Source organism: Jaculus jaculus, chromosome 5 (assembly GCF_020740685.1).
Source record: "Jaculus jaculus isolate mJacJac1 chromosome 5, mJacJac1.mat.Y.cur, whole genome shotgun sequence".
Lineage (NCBI taxonomy): Eukaryota > Metazoa > Chordata > Mammalia > Rodentia > Dipodidae > Jaculus > Jaculus jaculus.
In genome coordinates, this window is record NC_059106.1 from 2,482,271 (window position 1) to 2,506,657 (window position 24,387).

Genomic DNA, 24,387 nt, shown 5'->3' on the forward strand with positions numbered 1-24,387 from the left:
CCAATCCTTTCTTTCTCGTTCTCTTTCTCTTTCTCTCTCACAAAAAAGAAAAGAAATTATGATTGGCTGCAAGTAAATGAAAACTCTAATTCAGAGAAACATAAATAGTTTCTTTCTCTTTCTCTCGTATAGACAGTTCTTACCCAGCACAGTGGATCCTTGGAGTCTTTAGTCCTTGTCCTGTCTAGCATTCTACTTTCCAGTCCAAGCATGGATCTCACCTTAGATGGCTGCTCACACTCCTCCTCACCTGCCATCCAAACACCTGGGTAGAGAGGAAGACATATTGCATCTCTCTGGCCAGCAGTTGGTCCCATAGCCACTGGTAACTGCAAAGATTGCTGGGAAAATAGTGTTATTCCACGTATCTCCCATCCATAGGGTGTTCTGTTACAGAGGACTAAGTGAAGAATGTGTGTTAGGGAAAGCAGTGGCAGTCTAGATGGTCCATTTGGGTTTGACTTTCCTCTGATGTATTCTAAAATATTTTGATATAAATGTCTACGTGAGGATATTTAGCACAGAGAAGCAACTGAACCTGAGTCTGTAGCCATATGCCCTGAACATGCTCTGCCTCATCCGAACACACTTCCATGATACAGACCTACTGTACATCAAAGATCTTCTTTTGCATAGATATTGATGTGTATAAAGCTATACATATAGAAAAACTACGGGGACAAATAGGTTTGGGACCTACAAGCAGTTCTAACCAAAAGGAGGTCTGTCTTAGTTCTCCTTCATGTTAGTTTAAACTTCCAGTACTCTGAGTTTATATCTGCTAGAGAATTCAATTTATACAGAACTGCCTAAAGTTAAAAGTCATATCAGCTCAGCAGTTAAGGCACTTGTCTGCAAAGCCTAATGACCTGGTTCAACTCCCCAGTACCCATGTAAAACCAGATGCATAAGGTAGCACATGCATTTAGAGTTCTTACTCAGTGGTTAGAGGCCCTGGCTTTCCTCTACTCACCCTCTCTCTCTTTCTATGCTTATAAGTAAATAAATAACTATGTCATATCGGAAGAGAATTCACATCAGGGGAGGTGCCAAGTAGAAGACAGAAAAGCGTGGGTTATATTCGTGAAGATCTTATATAATTTGAGACTTATATACTTAAAGACTAATCTCTCCATAAGAATTCAGGAAAGGGGCCAGGTATGGTGGCACATACCTTTCATCCCAGCACTTGGAAGGCAGAGGTTGGAGAATCACCATCCTAACAATTCTAGGTCAGTCTAGGCTATAGCAAGACCCTACCTCGTAAAACAAAAACCAAAACAAACAAACAACAACAAAAAAAAAACCAAGAATAAAAGAAAAAGATACAGGAAAGGGGCTGAAGAGGTGGCTCAGCAGTTAAGATGCTTGCCTATAAAGCATCCACATAAAGACAGATGCACCAAGTGGCATATGTGTGTCTGGAGTTCGTTTGCAATGGCCAGAGGCCCTGGCATGCTTATTTATTCTCTCTTTCTCTCTCCATCTCCCTCCCTCTCTGCCTCTCTCTGCTTGCAAATAAGGAAATAAAATATTTAACCAAAGATAGAAGGGCCCTGTTCTTGGTGCTGTTGCTCTTGTAGTTTAACCATTTCTTAGAATGATACTCATCTTGGCAGTGTATATCTCCTCATTTTTACGTAGCCCCATGCTTTTGACAGGTCCATAGTGTCCCTATCCAGATACCTCTGCGTGTTTGTTCACACTGTCACTAGTATTTTATGATGCTTTGGTCCGAAACAGCAGCACAGTTCACCTTTGGATTGTCTTATTTCTAACTTATTTTATGAAATGACTGATTTTGCAGAGTTTTTCACATGAGAACTAATGCTCCACTTAATGAGTGCTAATATAACTTTATTATGATAAAAAATCTTCACATTAAAATAGTCATAAAAGTCCCTCACTTGAAGCCTCAGTGCTTATGAATCATGACATGGATTAAACCATCTTTTTTTTTCCTCCTCCTCTTCCTCTTCCTCCTCCTCTTCTTCTTCTTCATCTTCTCCTTCTCCTCCTCCTTTTTCTTTTTTAAGGTAGGGTCTCCCTCTAGCTCAGGCTGACCTGCACTTAGTTCCAGCCTGGCCTAAACTCACAGCAGACCTCCTACTTCAGTTTCACGAGTGCTGGGATTAACGGCATGTACCTGTACCACCATACCTAGCAGGATGAAACCATCTTTCTAAAGGAAGGTAGATCTTCTGTCCACCACCCAACACCATCCACTACTTTATGGCCATCACGTGGCAAGTTTCTCATAGACTCAGAATGAAGTCATACATTTTTTAAAATTATTTATTTTATTTTATTTTTTGACTTTTTTTTAATTAACAACTTCCATGATTATAAAAAATATCCCATGGTAATGCTCTTCCTCCCCCTACTTTCCCCTTTGAAACTCCATTCTCCATCATATTTTCTTCTGTTGTTTTTATTATTTATTTATTATTTATTAGAGTCAGAGAGAAAGAATGAGAATGGGCACCTCAAGGCCTTTAGCCACTGCAAACTCCAGATGCATGCAATACCTTATACATCTGGCTTACATGGATTCTGGAGAATTGAACCTGGGTCCTTAGGCTTCATAGGCAAATGCCTTAACTGCTAAGGCATCTCTCCAGCCCTGAAGTCATACATTTTGACACATATTGCATCTTAGGAAATTTGCATTATTTTATATGTTGATTATAAAACTAGATAATATTTTTATACCACAGTGTTTCAAATTCATGCAAAATGCAACTTCACATAGATTGCCACTGCACAACATGTACTGCGACATGAAACAGTTAAACCTGGATCTTTACAATGTGACAAGAAATTCTGCGGAAGAAATAGCATGACTGGAAACATGGTTTTCTTGCTTTATAACATAGCAGCTTTAATCAAATGAAGAGAATGTCCATGCTATGGATACCATGTGTTAGAAATTATGTCTCTTTTATAATGCATTTTGTTAGATTTTACAGTGGTAAGGTGAATCTAATCTTCAAAGGATAAAGTGATTTTGTTTATGTATATCCATCAATCTGACTTTTGAAATATTGAAGTGCCTTTTAAATGTGGTGCTTTTTTTAATATAGTTTACCTAGAGGTCTTGCAGTAAGTAGTCTTTATTTGCCGTTCATGAGTGAAATCTCCTTCATTTGTCTGAAGATGAGTGCCTGATGCGTGTGTAAGTCTCTCCGAAGTCTGGTCTCTGTTCAGCGTGTCCAGAAAGGGTTTTCCATGTGCCACTCTTAGGGCTGCACTCTCAGCTTTGCAGCTCAGCTTCTTTGCTTGTTTTGCTTAGGGCCTAACATTCACTGCCGCGAGCCATGTCGTGTTTGCTGAGTTGTACTGGGACCCTGGACATATAAAGCAAGCCGAAGACCGCGCTCACCGAATCGGACAGTGCAGCTCTGTGAATATCCACTACCTTATTGCGAATGGCACTCTGGACACCCTCATGTGGGGAATGTTGAATAGAAAGGTAAAACCATACTGAGCTTAAACCACATTCCTCACCTCTATCCCACACAAGTTAGGAAACCAAGGGTTAATGTATTCAGGCAAAGGAGACTTATATATACTGGGACAATGAAAATAGGCCAAGTTAGAGGTCCCATTAGTGGCACACTACTTTCCATCCTCATCTGCAATGCCAAGGCATGAATTTCCATACATAACTGTTGTTTTCCAAGTTCTGCCGTTTTCCTTTGTCTTATTTATTTTTTATGATGTCAGGATTGAACTCAGGGCTTCCACACATGCTCTGCAAGTGTTCTTTTGCTACACCCACCACGTTCGCAGCCAGGCTAGGATCAGCTAGCAAGCAACCATCATAGTTGAAGGTCCAGATCCTTTTTGTGACTGAGAATGGGCCCAGGGACCTCGCCCAGAAAGAACATGACACAGAAGACAGCCTCAAGGAAAGATAGGAATGACATTATTTGCTCTGTTCCCAGCTGTGTCTTTTTCCTGATGCTGAAGGATGTTTATGGAAAGGGCTTGACTAAGGTTGAGAGGGTGTCTGTCTTAGCAATGTACCCTGTACTAGATGGTAGAGAAACAGTACAGGTATATTTCTCACTGTTCTGGAGGATGGAAGTTGACAACAGGATGCCAGCAAGGCTAGGTTTTGGTGAGGGTCATTTTCCCAATTTCAGACTTTCAACTTCCTGTTGTTTCCTCATATGGTGGAAAGAGAGCAAGAGAGCTCTCCTTTTATCAGGGTAGAAATCTGATTTGTGAGGCTCTGTGATCATGACTAATCGTCCCCCAAAGCTTCCCTTCCTAATTGGGGGTAAGGGTTCCACTATATTAAATTCGGACAGATGTCAATGCCATCCGTTGGGAGTAAGGATTCCAATATATGAAATTTGGACAGATGTCAGTGCCATCCATTGGGCTGGGAAAGTGGCTCAGTGGTTAAAAGCACTTGTCTGCAAAGCCTGTCAGCCCAGGGTTTAGTTCCCCACTACCCAAGTAAAGCCAGATGCACATACATCTGGACTTTGTTTGCAGTGGCAGGAGGCCCTGTCATGTCCATATTCTCTCTCTCCCTCTCTCCTTCCCTCCCTCCTTCCTTAATCCTTGCATCCTTGCAAATAAATAAATAAAAAGATTTTTAAAAATAAATTCAGTTTATTTTATGTTACCCTAGCCTTCCCAAAATTCATGTCTTTCTCATATGCAAAATACATTCATTCTATCCCCACAGCCTCAGAAGTCTAAACTTATTCCAATATTAACTCAAATCTAAAACTCAGCATTTCGACTAAATATCTTCTAAATCAGATATGGCTAAGGCTCACCCTGAATTCCTCTCTGTCTGCAGACCTGTGACAACAACTAGGTTATGTGCTTCTATAACTCAGCTGAGAGAAATGTGAAGGATACACAGGGCTTCCAAAGGGAAACTAACAGAGGAGAAAGGGCCCTCTGGTCCCCAGCACTCCAGATCCTCATAAGCCAGTGGACTAAGACTTGGCATAGAGGTTTTATCTTGCATGTACTTCAAGACTCTGCAGTGTCTATCCGTTCCTAATTTCAGAGCACTTCAACATGTTTAGATGTTTGTTATAGCAGCAGCTCCATCTTTTGGCACCGTGTATATATAAGTAAATTGGGTTATTACAATGAAATACCATCAAAATCAACAGAAGTTTGGGCTGGAGAGAAGGCTTAGCAGTTAAGGTGCTTGTTTGTGAAGCCTAAAGACCCAAATTTGATTCTCCAGTTCCCATGTAAGCCAGACACACATGGTGGCACATGTGTCTGGAGTTTATTTGCAGTGACTAGAGGCCCTGGCATGTCTCTCTGTCTAATAAATAAATAAAATATGGTCCGAGATTGAGGTACCAGTTCTGTGGAGGGTACTTTCCTGGTTTCAGACTGCCACCTTCTGGATGTAACCTCCCATAGTGTAAAAAGGACTCACCTTTGTGCCCTTATCACCTTCCTAATGTCAGTGCATGTGGAGTTATGATTGCAACATAGAATATAAATATAAAGAACCTGGGCTGGAGGGATGGCTTAGTGGTTAAGGCATTTGCCTGCAAAGCCTAAGTACCCAGGTTCAATTCCCCAGGACCCACGTTAGCCAGATGCACAAGGGGGCGCACGCGTCTAGAGTTCGTCTGCAGCAGCTGGAGGATCCCCCTCTCTTTCCCTATTTCTCTGTCAAATAAATAAATTATAAATAAAATATTTTTTAAAAAGAGCTAAAAATAATATAAAGAACCCCCATTGGCTCATGTGTTTGAACACTTTCTCCTCAGCTGTGGCACTATTTGGAGGGTTGTAGAGCCTTTATGAAGTATAGACTGGCTGGAGGAAGCGGGGCACTGGGGCTGGGCCTTGAGCTTGCATAGTGCAGCCCCACCCCCTCCATCCTCCACTTCCTGACTGAATAGGATATGGCCAGCCGGTCTCGCTCCTTAGTGCTATGCTTCCCCCCAGGATGGAAAGCATCCCCTGCCACTGTAAGTCACAAAGAAACCCTTCCTTCCTTAAGCTCCTTATCAGCAGCTTGGTCAACAACAATGAGTAGAGTAACTAAGACATAGGAGAATCCCAAAAAGAGCTTTAAACAATGAGCATATATATTTAATATGCCCAGTCATATACACATATAAACCTGTTTAAAAGTATATAAATAGTAGAGTAAAATTTTATGAGGAAAGTAAATAGCATAATGTTTCACTTAGGTCTTCTTATTAAGCATTGAAATTTTCATTTCCTTATTTATATTCAGAGAGAGGAGGGGGAGAGAATGGGCGTTCCAGGGCCTCTTGCCACTGCAAACTGCTACTTCGTACATCTGGATTAATGTGGGTACTGGGGAATTGAACCAGGGCCGTCAGGCTTCACAAGCATACATCCAAGTGTGGAAATTTGATTAGGTAGTTTGGTTGTAATTTTGAATAACTATCCTACTAAAGCCCATGATATATTAGAATAAGATTTTCTTGGTGGATGGCGTATGATTTAAATGTAAAACTCAAGTTACTACTTAGTGACTGACAGCTGTGAAGTAAATTCATGTTTTTTCACCTTGTAGGCTCAGGTCACAGGGAGCACATTGAATGGGAGGAAGGAGAAACTTCAGGCTGAGGAAGGTGATAAGGAAAAATGGGATTTTCTTCAGTTTGCCGAAGCATGGATTCCAAATGACAGTTCTGAGGCTCTCGGGAAGGAAGTTTTGTTCACTCATGTAAGATGATATGACCTGTTCTTTTCTACTGTTTTAATATCCTGAAGGTATATCGTATATCACTTTAAATATCTATCTCAGTTATTCATGATCTTGAAAGGATATTTTTCTCAAGGCTAGAAAACCTCAAAGAACCAAAAATTAACATTGCTAGAAGGAGCCTCCTACCTTGTATTTTCTTTTTCTTTCTTTCTTTTTTTTAGGGGGCCGGTTTTCGAGGTAGGGTCTCACTGTAGTCCAGGGTGACCTGGAACTCACTATGTAGTCTCAGGGTGGCCCTGAACTCACTGTGATCCTCCTCCCTCTGCCTCCTGAGTGCTGGGATTAAAAGTGTGTACCACCACACCTGGCATACCTTGTATTTTCTAACAGTTTAAGATCCCACAGTTTGAATTGTTTTTTATCTTTTTTGAGGTAGGGTCTCACTGTAGCCCAGGCTGACTTGGAATTCATTCTGTATTCTCAAGGTGGTCTTGAACTCACAACCATACTCCGGCCTTTGCCTCCTGAGTACTAGGATTAAAGGTGTGTGCCACATCACCCAGATTTTCAGTTTGGCTTTTTTAAAAAAATATTTTTTGTTTGTTTTTTGCTTTTCACTGTAGCTTAGGCTGACCTTGAATTCACTATGTAGTCCCAAAATGGCCTCCAACCCATGGTGATCCTCCTACCTCTGCCTCCCGAGTGCTGGGATTAAGTGTGTGCCACAATGCCCGGCTAAGACAATATATATATATTTTTTTTTAATTAGAGACAGAGAGAGGAAGAGAAAGAAAGAATGGGCGTACCAGGGCCTCTAGCCACTGTAAACTAACTCCAGATGCTTGTGCCACCTTAGGCATCTGGCTTACATAGGACCTGGAGAATTGAACCTAGGTCCTCAGGCTTTGGAGGCAAGTGCCTTAACTGCTAAGCCATTTTTTCAGCCCTGTTCTTCTCTTTCCTCTTTTTTTTTTTTTTTTCGAGGTAGGGTTTCACTGTAGCTCAGGCTGACCTGGAATTCACAGTGTATTCTCAGGGTGGCCTTGAACTCATGGTGATCCTCCAACTTCTGCCTCCCAAGTGCTGGGATTAAAGGAGTGTGGCACAATGCCCGGCTTCTCTTTTTTTGGATCCTAAGCATTTTTGCCTGAACACTTTTTCACCTATTTTTGGTTTTACGCAATAGGGTGTAGTTCTAGCCCAGGGTGCTAACCTGGAATTCACTACCTTATTTCAGGTTGGCCTCAGACTCACAGTGATCCTCCTACCTATGCCTCCCAAATGCTGGGATTAAAGACATGTACCACCACACCCTAGGCTTCTCTGGTGTGATGGGCGAGGTCCTGCTTGCTGGAGAGGTTTAGCTGGTGTGATGGAAGAGGTCAAGCTTGCTGGAGAGGATGAGCTGGTGTGATGGGAGAGGTCCTGCTTGCTGGAGAGGTTTAGCTGGTGTGATGGGAGAGGTCAAGCTTGCTGGAGAGGACTAACTGGTGTGATGGGCGAGGTCAAGCTTGCTGGAGAGGACTAGCTGGTGTGATGGGGGAGGTCTAGCTTGCTGGAGAGGACTAGCTGGTGTGATGGGAGAGGTCAAGCTTGCTGGAGAGGACTAGCTGGTGTGATGGGAGAGGTCAAGCTTGCTGGAGAGGAGTACTGGTGTGACAGGAGAGGTCAAGCTTGCTGGAGAGGACTAACTGGTGTGACGGGAGAGGTCAAGCTTGCTGGAGAGGACTAGCTGGTGTGATGGGAGAGGTCTAGCTTGCTGGAGAGGAGTAGCTGGTGTGATGGGAGAGGTCCAGCTTGCTGGAGAGGAGTAGCTGGTGTGATGGGAGAGGTCAAGCTTGCTGGAGAGGACTAGCTGGTGTGATGGGAGAGGTCAAGCTTGCTGGAGAGGAGTACTGGTGTGACAGGAGAGGTCAAGCTTGCTGGAGAGGACTAACTGGTGTGACGGGAGAGGTCAAGCTTGCTGGAGAGGACTAGCTGGTGTGATGGGAGAGGTCTAGCTTGCTGGAGAGGAGTAGCTGGTGTGATGGGAGAGGTCCAGCTTGCTGGAGAGGAGTAGCTGGTGTGACGGGAGAGGTCAAGTTTGCTGGAGAGGAGTAGCTGGTGTGACGGGAGAGGTCCAGCTTGCTGGAGAGGAGTAGCTGGTGTGACGGGAGAGGTCCAGCTTGCTGGAGAGGAGTAGCTGGTGTGACGGGAGAGGTCCAGCTTGCTGGAGAGGAGTAGCTGGTGTGACGGGAGAGGTCCAGCTTGCTGGAGAGGAGTAGCTGGTGTGACGGGAGAGGTCCAGCTTGCTGGAGAGGACTAGGTGGTGTGACGGGAGAGGTCAAGCTTGCTGGAGAGGACTAGCTGGTGTGACGGGAGAGGTCAAGCTTGCTGGAGAGGACTAGCTGGTGTGATGGGAGAGGTCTAGCTTGCTGGAGAGGAGTAGCTGGTGTGATGGGAGAGGTCAAGCTTGCTGGAGAGGAGTAGCTGGTGTGATGGGAGAGGTCTAGCTTGCTGGAGAGGAGTAGCTGGTGTGATGGGAGAGGTCATGCTTGCTGGAGAGGAGTAGCTGGTGTGATAGGAGATGTCAAGCTTGCTGGAGAGGAGTAGCTGGTGTGATGGGAGAGGTCATGCTTGCTGGAGAGGAGTAGCTGGTGTGATGGGAGAGGTCCAGCTTGCTGGAGAGGAGTAGCTGGTGTGACGGGAGAGGTCCAGCTTGCTGGAGAGGACTAGCTGGTGTGACGGGAGAGGTCAAGCTTGCTGGAGAGGACTAACTGGTGTGACGGGAGAGGTCAAGCTTGCTGGAGAGGAGTAGCTGGTGTGACGGGAGAGGTCTAGCTTGCTGGAGAGGAGTAGCTGGTGTGATGGGAGAGGTCCAGCTTGCTGGAGAGGAGTAGCTGGTGTGACGGGAGAGGTCCAGCTTGCTGGAGAGGACTAGGTGGTGTGACGGGAGAGGTCAAGCTTGCTGGAGAGGACTAGCTGGTGTGACGGGAGAGGTCAAGCTTGCTGGAGAGGACTAGCTGGTGTGATGGGAGAGGTCTAGCTTGCTGGAGAGGAGTAGCTGGTGTGATGGGAGAGGTCAAGCTTGCTGGAGAGGAGTAGCTGGTGTGATGGGAGAGGTCATGCTTGCTGGAGAGGAGTAGCTGGTGTGATGGGAGAGGTCTAGCTTGCTGGAGAGGAGTAGCTGGTGTGATGGGAGAGGTCATGCTTGCTGGAGAGGAGTAGCTGGTGTGATAGGAGATGTCAAGCTTGCTGGAGAGGAGTAGCTGGTGTGATGGGAGAGGTCATGCTTGCTGGAGAGGAGTAGCTGGTGTGATGGGAGAGGTCCAGCTTGCTGGAGAGGAGTAGCTGGTGTGACGGGAGAGGTCCAGCTTGCTGGAGAGGACTAGCTGGTGTGACGGGAGAGGTCAAGCTTGCTGGAGAGGACTAACTGGTGTGACGGGAGAGGTCAAGCTTGCTGGAGAGGAGTAGCTGGTGTGACGGGAGAGGTCTAGCTTGCTGGAGAGGAGTAGCTGGTGTGATGGGAGAGGTCAAGCTTGCTGGAGAGGAGTAGCTAGTGTGATGGGAGAGGTCCAGCTTGCTGGAGAGGAGTAGCTGGTGTGATGGGAGAGGTCAAGCTTGCTGGAGAGGAGTACTGGTGTGACAGGAGAGGTCAAGCTTGCTGGAGAGGACTAACTGGTGTGACGGGAGAGGTCAAGCTTGCTGGAGAGGACTAGCTGGTGTGATGGGAGAGGTCTAGCTTGCTGGAGAGGAGTAGCTGGTGTGATGGGAGAGGTCCAGCTTGCTGGAGAGGAGTAGCTGGTGTGACGGGAGAGGTCAAGTTTGCTGGAGAGGAGTAGCTGGTGTGACGGGAGAGGTCCAGCTTGCTGGAGAGGAGTAGCTGGTGTGACGGGAGAGGTCCAGCTTGCTGGAGAGGAGTAGCTGGTGTGACGGGAGAGGTCCAGCTTGCTGGAGAGGAGTAGCTGGTGTGACGGGAGAGGTCCAGCTTGCTGGAGAGGAGTAGCTGGTGTGACGGGAGAGGTCCAGCTTGCTGGAGAGGACTAGGTGGTGTGACGGGAGAGGTCAAGCTTGCTGGAGAGGACTAGCTGGTGTGACGGGAGAGGTCAAGCTTGCTGGAGAGGACTAGCTGGTGTGACGGGAGAGGTCTAGCTTGCTGGAGAGGAGTAGCTGGTGTGATGGGAGAGGTCAAGCTTGCTGGAGAGGAGTAGCTGGTGTGATGGGAGAGGTCTAGCTTGCTGGAGAGGAGTAGCTGGTGTGATGGGAGAGGTCATGCTTGCTGGAGAGGAGTAGCTAGTGTGATAGGAGATGTCAAGCTTGCTGGAGAAGAGTAGCTGGTGTGATGGGAGAGGTCATGCTTGCTGGAGAGGAGTAGCTGGTGTGATGGGAGAGGTCCAGCTTGCTGGAGAGGAGTAGCTGGTGTGACGGGAGAGGTCCAGCTTGCTGGAGAGGACTAGCTGGTGTGACGGGAGAGGTCAATCTTGCTGGAGAGGACTAACTGGTGTGACGGGAGAGGTCAAGCTTGCTGGAGAGGAGTAGCTGGTGTGACGGGAGAGGTCTAGCTTGCTGGAGAGGAGTAGCTGGTGTGATGGGAGAGGTCAAGCTTGCTGGAGAGGAGTAGCTAGTGTGATGGGAGAGGTCCAGCTTGCTGGAGAGGAGTAGCTGGTGTGACGGGAGAGGTCCAGCTTGCTGGAGAGGACTAGCTGGTGTGACGGGAGAGGTCAAGCTTGCTGGAGAGGAGTAGCTGGTGTGACAGGAGAGGTTAAGCTTGCTGGAGAGAACGAGCTGGTGTGATGGGAGAGGTTAAGCTTGCTGGAGAGAACGAGCTGGTGTGATGGGAGAGGTCCAGCTTTCTGGAGAGGAGTAGCTGGTGTGACGGGAGAGGTCCAGCTTGCTGGAGAGGAGTAGCTGGTGTGACGGGAGAGGTCCAGCTTGCTGGAGAGGAGTAGCTGGTGTGACGGGAGAGGTCCAGCTTGCTGGAGAGGACTAGCTGGTGTGACGGGAGAGGTCAAGCTTGCTGGAGAGGACTAACTGGTGTGACGGGAGAGGTCAAGCTTGCTGGAGAGGAGTAGCTGGTGTGACGGGAGAGGTCTAGCTTGCTGGAGAGGAGTAGCTGGTGTGATGGGAGAGGTCAAGCTTGCTGGAGAGGAGTAGCTAGTGTGATGGGAGAGGTCCAGCTTGCTGGAGAGGAGTAGCTGGTGTGACGGGAGAGGTCCAGCTTGCTGGAGAGGACTAGCTGGTGTGACGGGAGAGGTCAAGCTTGCTGGAGAGGAGTAGCTGGTGTGACAGGAGAGGTTAAGCTTGCTGGAGAGAACGAGCTGGTGTGATGGGAGAGGTTAAGCTTGCTGGAGAGAACGAGCTGGTGTGATGGGAGAGGTCCAGCTTGCTGGAGAGGACTAGCTGGTGTGACGGGAGAGGTCAAGCTTGCTGGAGAGGACTAACTGGTGTGACGGGAGAGGTCAAGCTTGCTGGAGAGGACTAACTGGTGTGATGGGAGAGGTCTAGCTTGCTGGAGAGGAGTAGCTGGTGTGATGGGAGAGGTCAAGCTTGCTGGAGAGGACTAGCTGGTGTGATGGGAGAGGTCTAGCTTGCTGGAGAGGAGTAGCTGGTGTGACGGGAGAGGTCTAGCTTGCTGGAGAGGACTAACTGGTGTGATGGGAGAGGTCTAGCTTGCTGGAGAGGACTAACTGGTGTGACGGGAGAGGTCAAGCTTGCTGGAGAGGAGTAGCTGGTGTGGCGGGAGAGGTCTAGCTTGCTGGAGAGGAGTAGCTGGTGTGATGGGAGAGGTCAAGCTTGCTGGAGAGGAGTAGCTAGTGTGATGGGAGAGGTTAAGCTTGCTGGAGAGGAGTAGCTGGTGTGACGGGAGAGGTCCAGCTTGCTGGAGAGGACTAGCTGGTGTGACGGGAGAGGTCAAGCTTGCTGGAGAGGAGTAGCTGGTGTGACAGGAGAGGTTAAGCTTGCTGGAGAGAACGAGCTGGTGTGATGGGAGAGGTTAAGCTTGCTGGAGAGAACGAGCTGGTGTGATGGGAGAGGTCCAGCTTGCTGGAGAGGACTAGCTGGTGTGACGGGAGAGGTCAAGCTTGCTGGAGAGGACTAACTGGTGTGACGGGAGAGGTCAAGCTTGCTGGAGAGGAGTAGCTGGTGTGACGGGAGAGGTCAAGCTTGCTGGAGAGGAGTAGCTGGTGTGACGGGAGAGGTCAAGCTTGCTGGAGAGGACTAACTGGTGTGATGGGGGAGGTCTAGCTTGCTGGAGAGGAGTAGCTGGTGTGACGGGAGAGGTCAAGCTTGCTGGAGAGGAGTAGCTGGTGTGACGGGAGAGGTCTAGCTTGCTGGAGAGGACTAACTGGTGTGATGGGAGAGGTCTAGCTTGCTGGAGAGGAGTAGCTGGTGTGACGGGAGAGGTCAAGCTTGCTGGAGAGGAGTAGCTGGTGTGACGGGAGAGGTCTAGCTTGCTGGAGAGGACTAGCTGATGTGACAGGAGAGGTCAAGCTTAATGGAGAGGAGTAGCTGGTGTGACGGGAGAGGTCAAGCTTGCTGGAGAGAACGAGCTGGTGTGATGGGAGAGGTCAAGCTTGCTGGAGAGGAGTAGCTGGTGTGACGGGAGAGGTCTAGCTTGCTGGAGAGGACTAACTGGTGTGATGGGAGAGGTCTAGCTTGCTGGAGAGAGTAGCTGGTGTGACGGGAGAGGTCAAGCTTGCTGGAGAGGAGTAGCTGGTGTGACGGGAGAGGTCTAGCTTGCTGGAGAGGACTAACTGGTGTGATGGGATAGGTCTAGCTTGCTGGAGAGGAGTAGCTAGTGTGATGGGAGAGGTCAAGCTTGCTGGAGAGGATGAGCTGGTGTGATGGGAGAGGTCAAGCTTGCTGGAGAGAACGAGCTGGTGTGACAGCAGAGGTTAAGCTTGCTGGTGAGAACAAGCTGGTGTGATGGGAGAGGTCAAGCTTGCTGGAGAGGACTAGCTGGTGTGATTGGAGAGGTCTAGCTTGCTGGAGAGAACGAGCTGGTGTGACAGGAGAGGTTAAGCTTGCTGGAGAGAACGAGCTGGTGTGACAGGAGAGGTTAAGCTTGCTGCAGAGGAGTAGCTGGTGTGATAGGAGAGGTCTAGCTTGCTGGAGAGAACGAGCTGGTGTGACAGGAGAGGTCAAGCTTGCTGGAGAGAACAAGCTGGTGTGATGGGAGAGGTCTAGCTTGCTGGAGAGGACTAACTGGTGTGACGGGAGAGGTCAAGCTTGCTGGAGAGGACTAGCTGGTGTGATGGGAGAGGTCTAGCTTGCTGGAGAGGACTAACTGGTGTGATGGGAGAGGTCTAGCTTGCTGTAGAGGAGTAGCTGGTATGATGGGAGAGGTCTAGCTTACTGGAGAGGACGAGCTGGTGTGATGGGAGAGGTTAAGCTTGCTGGAGAGAATGAGCTGGTGTGACAGGAGAGGTCAAGCTTGCTGGAGAACTAGGTGGTGTGATGGGAGAGGTCCTGCTTGCTGGAGATGACTGGCTGGTGTGATGGAAGTGGTATAATTCTTCCTTAGAAGGACAAATACTCATGTGTTAGGATATTTGTGTGTAATTCAATGCTATAATATCTTTTCCAAAGGCAAAAGTGTTATAACAAAAAACAAAAGACTTTTTATCTTAATCCTTCTATTCAGTACAAAGCTCTATTAGGTCACAAAAATATTTTGTCTCTGTACATTCTCATCTATTTTTACTACCCAACAAGGAAATATTAAAGTTATTCATTTAAAAAATTTCAATCAATGGAATAGTGTGGTGGTAATGTTAAGCAATGAGATGGGTCTTGGTATTTGCAGGTCCTGCTCTGCTCCGGTGAGACTAATAAGATCATTTCTTTAGCCTCTACCTGAGGGGACTCATATGTTGGTGACTAACATTTTTCAGAAGTATGTTTATTTGGGAAGTATTCAGTGTACAGGTCTTCTCTCCTGGATGTTTTAGTCAGTGAATCCAATGACAGCCACAGACATGTCACCAATGCTACTGAACATGGAATCTCAGTTAAAAAAATTAGCTTAATAATAAGAATATATCAACAAAATGCTAGTTGAGATTTTTTTGTTGTTGTTGACAGGGTCTTATGTGTCCCAGGCTAGCCTCAGACTCATTGTGTAGTTAAGGATGACCTTGAATTCCTGACCCTCCTGCCTCCATCTCCCAGTGTTGGGATTAACAGGTGTATGAGCAAACTTGGCTCTGGTAGCATCCTATAGACATTATGGATATATTTCGTATAACTGTCTATAAGTCAGTATCTTGTAGAAAGCTGCTTTCTTCTTTTATGAACCAGCCACTTCCCAAACACCTGCTTGCTGGAATCTCTCTAAGGAGTCATGGCACTGTGTCTCCTCTGAAAACATCAAGGAGAGTGTGCTGTGTTTGAGATGGCCTGCATGGCATCTGTGTTCTCTGCAGTGAAGTCATTTCCTAGCATGAGGAAAGGCATGTGCTCTTCTCTGTCCGCCTCACCACAGAGTCTTTCTTTTGACTGTGGACACTCCCATGCCATTTGCTCTCTGACACGTGATTTAGAGTCCTGTTACAGAGCTGGGCAGATAAGATGGAGTGGCCTGCCTTGTGTCTGCACAGGAGTTACTGCGTTCAGATGTCCATAGATTCATGAGGGTGTGTGTGTGTTTGTATGCGCACGCGTGTGCATGGCCATGCACATGCCACAGCTCTTGTGGAAGTCAGAAGATAATCTGGTCAGTCCTCATGTGAGGCAGGGTTTCCTTCTTTAGCTCTCAGTCTTCTGTTGTTCTCGGCTGTGTTTGCTGCGAGCGCATAGGAAATTCTCCTGTCTCTGCCTCTGATCTCACCATGTGGTGCAGGAATTGCAAAGCCCATCATTGTTTCCAGCCTTTTATTTGGGTTTGGGGATCAAACTCAGGGACTCAGGCTTGAGCAGCCAGGGCTTTATCCACTGAGCCATCTCCTCGGAAAAGTTTTAAAACATTCTTTGAAAGAACCATAAAGATTTGCATCAAGTATTAAGAAAGTTCATGTATTTGTTTCCTTTAAAAATAGTTAGGGGGTCAGGCATGGTGACACACGCCTTTAATCCCAGCACTCTGGGAGGCAGAGGTAGGAGGATTGCCATGAGTTTGAGGCCACACTGAGACTACATAGTGAATTCCAGTTCAGCCTAAGCTATACTGAGACCCTACCTCGAAAAAAATAAAATAGGGGGCTGGAGAGATGGCTCAGCGGTTGAAGGCACTGTCTTACAAAGCCAGAAGGCGCAGGTTTGATTTCTCCAATACCCATGTAAAGCTAAATGCACAAAGTGGCACATGTATTTAGAGTTCATTTGCAGTGGTTTCCCTGGCACACCCATTCTCCCTCCCACCTTCCCTCCCTCCTTTCCTCTCTCTCTCTTCCTGTCTTTCTCAGCTAAACTGATGATTGGATCAAGGTGTAACTAATTACCTAAAAGGAAGTCTCCTATGCTTTTTAGCTTCTAGTATCCCTGGACCCAGGACACTAAGGTAATATTCACTCTCTGTAGCAACATTCATCACTGCCCAACTTAACCATCATAGAATTAGCTAGAGAGCTGGAGAGATGGCTCAGCAGTTAAGGTGCTTGCTTGCAAAGCCTAACAGCCCAGGTTCAATTCTTCATACCCACATAAAGCCAGATGCACAAAGTGGCACATACATCTGGAGTTTTACAGAAGCTGGAGGCCCTGGTGTGCCCATTCTCTCTCTTTGTCTCTCTCTCTCTCTCTGTGTCTGTCTCTCTGTTTGCAAATAAATAAATAAAATAGCTAGAGCCCTCACTCATAGTACCATGCTTGTGAATATTATATTCTTTTTTTAATTTATTATAAATACAGAGAGATAGAAGAGAGACAGACAGAAGAGACAGAGGGAATGGGCACACCAGCGCTTCCAAACAAACTCCAGATGCATGTGCCACTTTGTGCATCTGGCTTTATGCGGGTACTGGGGAATTGAACCCAGGGCATTAGGCTTTGCAGGCAAGCACCTTAACCACTGAACCATCTCTCCAACCCTGAGTATTTTTTAAAATTCTTTATTTATTTGCAAACAGAGAGACAGAAAGAGGGAAAATGGGTGCACTAGGGCTTTAGCCACCACAAAGGAACTCCAGATGCATGTGCCGCTTTGTGCATCTGGTGTCACATGGGTACTAGGGAATTGAACCTGGGCCATTAGTCTTTGCAGGCAAACACCTTAACCACTGAGCCATCATCTCTCCTATCCTCTGAGTAGTATATTCTTTTAAGAAAAGTTTTTATTTTACTTATTTATTTGAGAGAGAGAGAGGGAAAGAGGCAGAGAGAGAGAGAGAGAGAGAATTGGCATACCAGGACCTCCAGGCACTGCAGGTGAATTCCAGGTACATGCACTATCTTGTGCATCTGGTTTACGTGGGCACTGAGAAATCAAACTGGGGTCCTTAGGCTTTGCAGGCAAATACCTTAACCACTAAGCCATCTCTCCAGCCCTGAATATTATATTCTTTTTTCATTTTTAAAAAATATTTTATTTTTAGTTATTTGAGATAGAGAGACAGAGAGAATGGGTGCACCAGGCCTCCAGTCACTGTATATGAACTCCAGATTCATGTGCCACCATGAGCATCTGGCTTATGTGGGCACTGGGGAATCAAACCTGGGTCCTTAAGCTTCATGGGCAAATGCCTGAACTACTAAGCCATCTCTCCAGCCCTGAATATTTTATATGTATGTGTTTGCGTATATACATATATACGCAAACACATACATATAAAACTATATATGTATAGTTTTGTTTTGTTTTTTGAGGTAGGATCTCACTCTAGTCCAGGCTGACCTGAAATTCACTGTGTAGTCTCAGGGTGGCCTTGAACTCATGGAGATCCTCCTACCTCTGCCTCCTGAATGCTGGGATTAAAGGCATGTGCCACCATGCCTGGCTCTAAATGTTATATTCTTTTTTTTTTTTAATTTTTATTTATTTATTTGAGAGCGACAGACACAGAGAGAAAGACAGATAGAGGGAGAGAGAGAGAATGGGCGCGCCAGGGCTTCCAGCCTCTGCAAACGAACTCCAGACGCGTGCGCCCCCTTGTGCATCTGGCTAACGTGGGACCTGGGGAACCGAGCCTCGAACCAGGGTTCTTAGGCTTCACAGGCAAGCGCTTAACCACTAAGCCATCTCTCCAGCCCTAAATGTTATATTCTTAATGTATACTTTAGTTTGAGAAAGTATTAAAGTGATTTCCACACATCCTCCTTTTCTGGCTGTTAAATCATGAAGTCACGATCCGCTATTACCTGAGTGGCTCAGTGTGGCACTCTCCTATCCACACTATGGGAGCAGGGGAACCGCACAAAACAGAACAAAAGAATGGTGGTTTGGGGCTGGAGAGATGGCTTAGTGGTTAAGCGCTTGCCTGTGAAGCCTAAGGGCCCCGGTTCGAGGCTCGATTCCCCAGGACCCACGTTAGCCAGATGCACAAGGGGGCGCACGCGTCTGGAGTTCGTCTGCAGAGGCTGGAAGCCCTGGCGCGTCCATTCTCTCTCTCTCTCCCTCTCTCTCTCTCTGCTTCTTTCTCTGTCTGTCACGTTGAAATAAATAAACATAAAGCAAAAAATTAAAAAAAAAAAAGAATAGTGGTTTCTTTCCTCGTTGCCACAACAAAACATTGACAAAGGCAACGTTAGAGGAAGTCTTTATTTGGCTCGCAGTTTGGGGCACAGCCACCGTCTCAGGGAAGGAGCATGGGCAGCGGGTGGCGGTGCTGCTCAGTCAGGAACCAGAGAGGGGTGCGTGCTGGCGCTGGCTCGTCTTCTTTTATCTAGTCAGGACCCCAGCCCCACTGTGGGGGGCGCCACCCTGAGTTGTGGCGGGCCTTCCCACTCCAATTAGCTCAATCTAAAAATGCTCTCACAGGCATGCTAAGAGATGTGTTTCCTTCGTGATTTCAAGTCCCATCCAGCTGAAAATTCAGATTCACCATTCCAGAAAGCATCACAGAGAAGTAAAAGAAGTTATTATATTCAGAAAAGGGGGCTTGCTTCGGCAGCGCAGACACTAAAACTGGAACGATACAGAGATTAGCATGGCCCCTGCACAAGTGTGACAGGAGAAGCAGAAAAGGTAAAAGCAACAAACAGGAGCATGCTCACATAGAAATTATAAAACGTTAATACCAGAAATTAGTAACTCAGTAAGAAAGGGAAGAGAGGCAGTGAGGAAGTCCTCCAGAAGGAAGAAGGAGAAGACAGGAAGCAAAGTAACACAGGAGTGCTTCCTGGAACTGAAAGATGAATTCTTCTGGCTGAAAGTGGCACCCACTGTGCAGCCTAGTGACCAGCCGAGCCCTGAGCCTGCAATATGGAGACTGGAAGCCAAGCACCTCCTCCCTGGTCTCCTGCTGCTTCCTATGTAAAGGAAGAATAAGCAACAATATAGATAACTGATAGAGCTAAACTCTGGAATGGCTAAGTAAGCTGATAGAATGTGATCGAGCCACCTTCCATGGTGGTCATTAAGAGAGGCTGGAGAGCCGGGGAATGCTCTAAGTAAACATAGACGTGCCGGGCGGGGCAGCCACGCCTTCCCTCCCAGCACATGGAGGCAGAGGTAGGAGGATCACCATGAGTTCGAGGCCACCCTGAGACTACAGAGTGAATTCCAGGGCAGCCTGGGCGAAAGTGAGACCCTACCTAGGGGGGGAAAAAAGTACAATAGAAATTCTAAGAGCTAAAGATAATAAATGTTCAAACTAAAAAAAAACAAAAAAAAACCTGAGTGCTGAACAGAAGTTTGACTGTGAGTCATGAAATTTTATTTTATTTTTATTTAATGCTATTTGAAATGTATTTCCTTATCAAAGTAACGTTTTAATGTCAGTGGTGATATCATTGACACTGTTTGTAATTTGTCCTAGGCCTTGATTGAAGTGAAATGTTTAAATGTCCAATTATTTCCTTTGATTAATGAAGAACTAGGGCAGATAATTTAAAAAGCATATAGAGGGATGGAGGGATGTCTTAGCAGTTATGGTGTTCGCCTGTAAAGCCAAAGGACCCTGGTTCGATTCCCCAGGACCCACGTTAGCCAGATGCACAAAGGGGCGCACGTGTCTGGAGTTCATTTGCAGTGGCTGGAGGCCCTGGCACATCCATTCTCTCTCTCTTTCTCTCTCCCTCTTTCTCTGTCAAATAAATAAATACATGAAAATAATTTTTTTTAAAAAAGCATATATATATATTTCTACTATATAATTTCCCCAGGCAAATTCCCTAGCCTCTCTGAAAAGTTTCCATTTCTGGGGGTGGGAGAGGGCTTATCGGTTAAGGTGCCTGCCTGCAAAGCCTAAGGTTTGACTCTCCAGAACCCAGGTAAGCCAGATGCACAAGGTGACTCATGTGTACAAAGTCATACTCACACACAAGGTGGCACAAGCATCTGGAGTTTGATTGCAGTGGCTAGAGGTCATGGTGTGCCAATTCTCTCTCTTACTCTTTCAGTTTCTCTCTCACTTTCTCACAAAATAAATAATAATTTTTTTAATTTCAACTTCCTCATCTATTGTTATGTAATAATACCTACCTCACAAAGGTGGCATGAAAAAAATATATACATGCACATTTATATATGTATGTATGTGCATATGTAGTATTTGGTTAGTGAAAATGTTTTGTTAAACTCCTAGATTTAAGAAGAACAGTTGATTATGTATTTGATAATGGTTTGCGTTTTCTAGTTTGAAAAAGAAAAGCAACATGATATTCGATCATTCTTTTCGCCAAAACCTAAAAAGAGACAGTTGGAGACACCTTGTGATGAATCAAAGATATTCAAAGAGAAAAAGGCTGTGATAGCATCAGACCCTAGAAGAACAACTGCAGCAGACAGCACTGATGAAAATGGCTTCGAAATGGAAGCTAAGAGGATGAAGTTACTCCCCACCAATAACAGCACTCCTCTGAAGGAGAAACTGTCCCAGCAGGCCAAAGCTGCACTCATGGAATGTGTCCCTGAGGCCAGGTTCCCCTCAGCCACTCACACTCCTCCTGGGCAGGGCTGGCAGTGTGAGTTCTGCACCTTCTTCAATGACCCCCGGCTTCCTTACTGTGAAATGTGTGAGAATCCTCAGGGCAGGAATGGTGAGTACAACAGAGGTGACCTCGGAGGAAGGTGAGGGGACCAGTAGTGGTGTCTTGATACCTTTGCTACCAAGGGGTAGTGATGAACTGCAGCTTTTAAAATGTGGTGAGAACTTCAGATCAGGAGAACTGTGAGTCTGTCCCATGTAGAATGTGACCAGATCCTGTTCTGTCAAGAATGTATCTTCCCAAATGTCTGGGATCAGGCATTGATTTTGGACAAATGGACATTTCTGATCATTGTCAGCAGGGTGTGAGTTCAGTGGGTGTGAGCAGGAGTGGAAGCTCTGTTGCTATGGCAGCAAACTTTCTGTCACAGACCTGCCATTTTCTTCCCTCTGTAGATAATCTTGCTCTAAGGAAATTGTAGGTGGGTTGTATTTTTGTTTTTGGTTTTTCAAGGTAAGGTCTCACTCTAACCAGGCTGACCTGGAATTCACTGTGTGGTTACAGAGTGGCTTTGAACTCCCAGCAATCTTCCTAGCTTTCCTCCCACAGGGTAGCCTTGAACTCACAGCAATCCTCCTATCTCTGCCTCCCAAGTGCTGGGATTAAAGGCACATGCCACCATGCTTGGCCATTGTAGGTGGGTTTTATATTTAAATAGTGAAATAATCCAGCACGACTCCTTGGTGTACTTAGTATACCTTGTTCCATATTTTGTGCTTGTCAAGTCATAAAATCTCTTCCCATAGGTTTTCTTTAAGAACCAATTTGCGAGCTGGGTGTGGTGGCGCACGCCTTTAATCCCAACACTCGGGAAGCAGAAGTAGGAGGATCTCTGTGAGTTTGAGGCCACCCTGAGACTCCATAGCGAATTCTAGGTCAGCCTGGGCTAGAGTGAGACCCTAGCTCAAAAAAAAAAAAAAAAAAAAAAAAAAAAGAACTAATTTGCTGGGTGTGGTGATACATGCCTTTAATCACAACACTCATAAGGAAGAGGTAGGAGGATCACTATGAGTTTGAGGCTAGCCTGGGACTATAGAGTGAGTTTCAAGTCAGTCTGGGTTACATTGAGACCCTACTTTGGAAAAAAAAGAAACAAACAAAAATAATCATATTAATAATAATAAAGAACCAATTTTGTATTTGTTTTTAATGAGTTTATTGCTTTCTAAAGCATGTTACCGTAAATTTAGATTTTATGCACTTTGTGCGTTTGGCTTATGTGGGACCTGGAGTTGAACATGGGTCTTTAGGCTTCAAAGGGAAGTGCCTTAATCGCTAAGCCACCTCTCCAGCCCTAATATTCTTTTTGTTTTTACTTTTAGAGAGCATTAGCATTTTTATGCCAATGCAAGTCACCACGTTGACTTCAGAAACTAGAAACAGTCATTGTATTTTATCAATGGGAACAGTTGTTTAGATCTGATTTTTGGCTGTGCATAAATTCTTCCTGGTATTGGCAGTGACAAGGACCCAGCAAAGACACCAACTTTAATGCTGCAGTTCTTTCTTCCTGCCTTCCTCTCCTCTCTGCCATAGAAAATGTAGTTGGGTGCTGAGTCTTTCTTCTCATCCTTCTGAGTGCTCCTACATCAAAGCTGACAAGTCTGCCATCTGGGTGCTTATAATTGCCATGTGACACCTGTTGTCTGTGAACTAAATTGGAACCACAAGCTTATTCCATGTAAAATCTCAGTCACAGCATGACCCCATGTAATTTTCAACTAGTATAGGCAATAAAAATAATGTATTTTGTGACTAGAAAATAATGTCAGTTCACATTAGTATATAAGTAACGATCTTAGAAAAAAGCATAGTTTATTATGTGTATTATAGTTCCCATTTTTCCTTTGTGATGCAAAGAGCAACAGTAAAAATTCCTAAACCTATGATTTAGTAAAAACTACTCTTTTAAGCATAAAGCAGTCTGCTTAGAGAAAAATAAGGATTTCAAGTAGCAGTGGTGTATTTCATTGTTATAATCACTTGAGTTACTCAAATAATTGTTCCATAATTATTTGTACTACAGTGGAACACAATGATCTACAATTTTGATTTGTTTGTACCCCCACTCAAACATGTAGAAAGTCAGAATTAATACTAAATAAGTTTTTAATGTATGATATATGCATTTGTGTGCAAATGTTTCTGCCACATGCACATACATGCAGAGGGCAGAGGAGAACATGTGGTGCCCACCCTCCTCTTTGATTCTTCCACCTTATTTCCTTGAGATAGAGTCTCTTTACTGAACCTGAGCTGCCATTTATTTCTGTCACACTGACAGACCAGTGAGTCTTTTCCTGTCTTTGTCCCCTCAGTGCTGGGGTCACAGGCATGCATAACTATGCGATTTTCACATGGGGGCTGGGCATGGAACTCAGGCCCTCATATTTGTGTAGCTCGAGGCCACCCTCAGATATAGGAGACCCTGCCTCACAAGGGGAAAAAACCATGAAACAAAAACCTCGGATCATTATTATCCCTCTTCCTAAATGTCTCTTCATTTCCAGTTTCAAGAATATTCAAGTATTCAAGAATATAAGCCCTGGGCCAGGTTTATAGGCTCATGAACAACTCTGAGCTTGGATGGGTCTCTGAGAACTTGGCTCTGACACTTTTGCTGTATATAACATTCTTAGAGCCCTCTCTGCCCCAATTCTGTTACTCATTAAAACCCAGTTTGACTTTCTCTACCTGTCACTTTTTTATTTATCTACTTGGGTCATTGTCTGTCTCTACAACTTAGAAGAGAATCTTCAGGAAGCAGGACAAATAGTAGTAAATTTTGGTACATATTTTATTTTTATTATTTATTTGAGAAAGAGAGAGAATGGGCACGCCAGGGCTTCCAGCTGCTGCAAACTCCAGTTGCATGCACTACCTTGAGCATCTGGCTTACGTGGGTCCTGGAGAATTGAACTGTGGCCCTTTGGCTTTGCAGGCAAGCACCTTAACTGCTAAGCCATTTCTCCAGCCCCTGGTACATGCTGGTATATGCTTTATTAGACTGAAGAAAAATCAATAATTTTGTTTCTTTTTCTTTTTTCTAGGTAGGGTCTCACTCTAGCCCAGGCTGACCTAGAATTCACTCTGTAGTCTCAGGGTGGCCTCAAGCTCATGACGATCCTCCTACCTCTGCCTCCCAAGTACTGGGATTAAAGGCATGTGCCACTACGCTCAGCCTTTAATTTTGTTTCTTTTTTTTTTTGTGACACTTAGCTATAGTGGGTTAAATTATGCTTGTTGTTTCAATTATTTGATTTTAATAATTCTCTAAATAGACAAGCTCAGCTATACCCAGATTAAAGACAACAACAAGAAAGATGATTCTCCAAACGATGGCTGTGAAAAACAAGTCCCTGAACAGTCAGAACCTGACCAGCTGGCTGAGAGCAAAGAAGAAAGTTCTGAGGCTGAACAGGAAGGACTCATGCCCCAAGTGGGGAGCGGCAAGTTGTTTCTGTTTCTAGTATTCAAATAGTAGCCGTGTAGGCAGAGTGCTTGCCTAGCCTGCCTGCCTTCCTGGATTCTGTCTCCAGCACCACATGGACCAGGTGTGGTGGCACATACCTGTAATCCTAGCATTCAGAAGGTGAAGGCAGGAGGATCAGGAGTTCATGGTCCTCCCTGGCTATATAGCAACTTTG

At 45.9% G+C, this 24,387-nt stretch overlaps 1 protein-coding gene and 1 non-coding gene across 7 annotated transcripts in view; both read left to right on the plus strand.

Annotated features, from left to right (window-relative positions):
- Zranb3 (zinc finger RANBP2-type containing 3) overlaps positions 1 to 24,387 on the plus strand; it is a 221,985-nt gene that overhangs the window by 143,423 nt on the left and 54,175 nt on the right. For all 6 annotated transcript variants that reach the window (XM_045148632.1, XM_045148631.1, XM_045148633.1 and 3 more), the window contains 4 exons: positions 3,293 to 3,472; positions 6,545 to 6,697; positions 20,389 to 20,791; positions 24,022 to 24,189. In XM_045148632.1, coding sequence (XP_045004567.1) covers positions 3,293 to 3,472; positions 6,545 to 6,697; positions 20,389 to 20,791; positions 24,022 to 24,189 — 904 coding nt within the window. The remainder of the gene's footprint in view (positions 1 to 3,292; positions 3,473 to 6,544; positions 6,698 to 20,388; positions 20,792 to 24,021; positions 24,190 to 24,387) is intronic.
- Positions 18,689 to 18,790, plus strand: LOC123461231. The gene has a single exon (XR_006637525.1). It is a non-coding gene; the product is annotated as a U6 spliceosomal RNA (small nuclear RNA).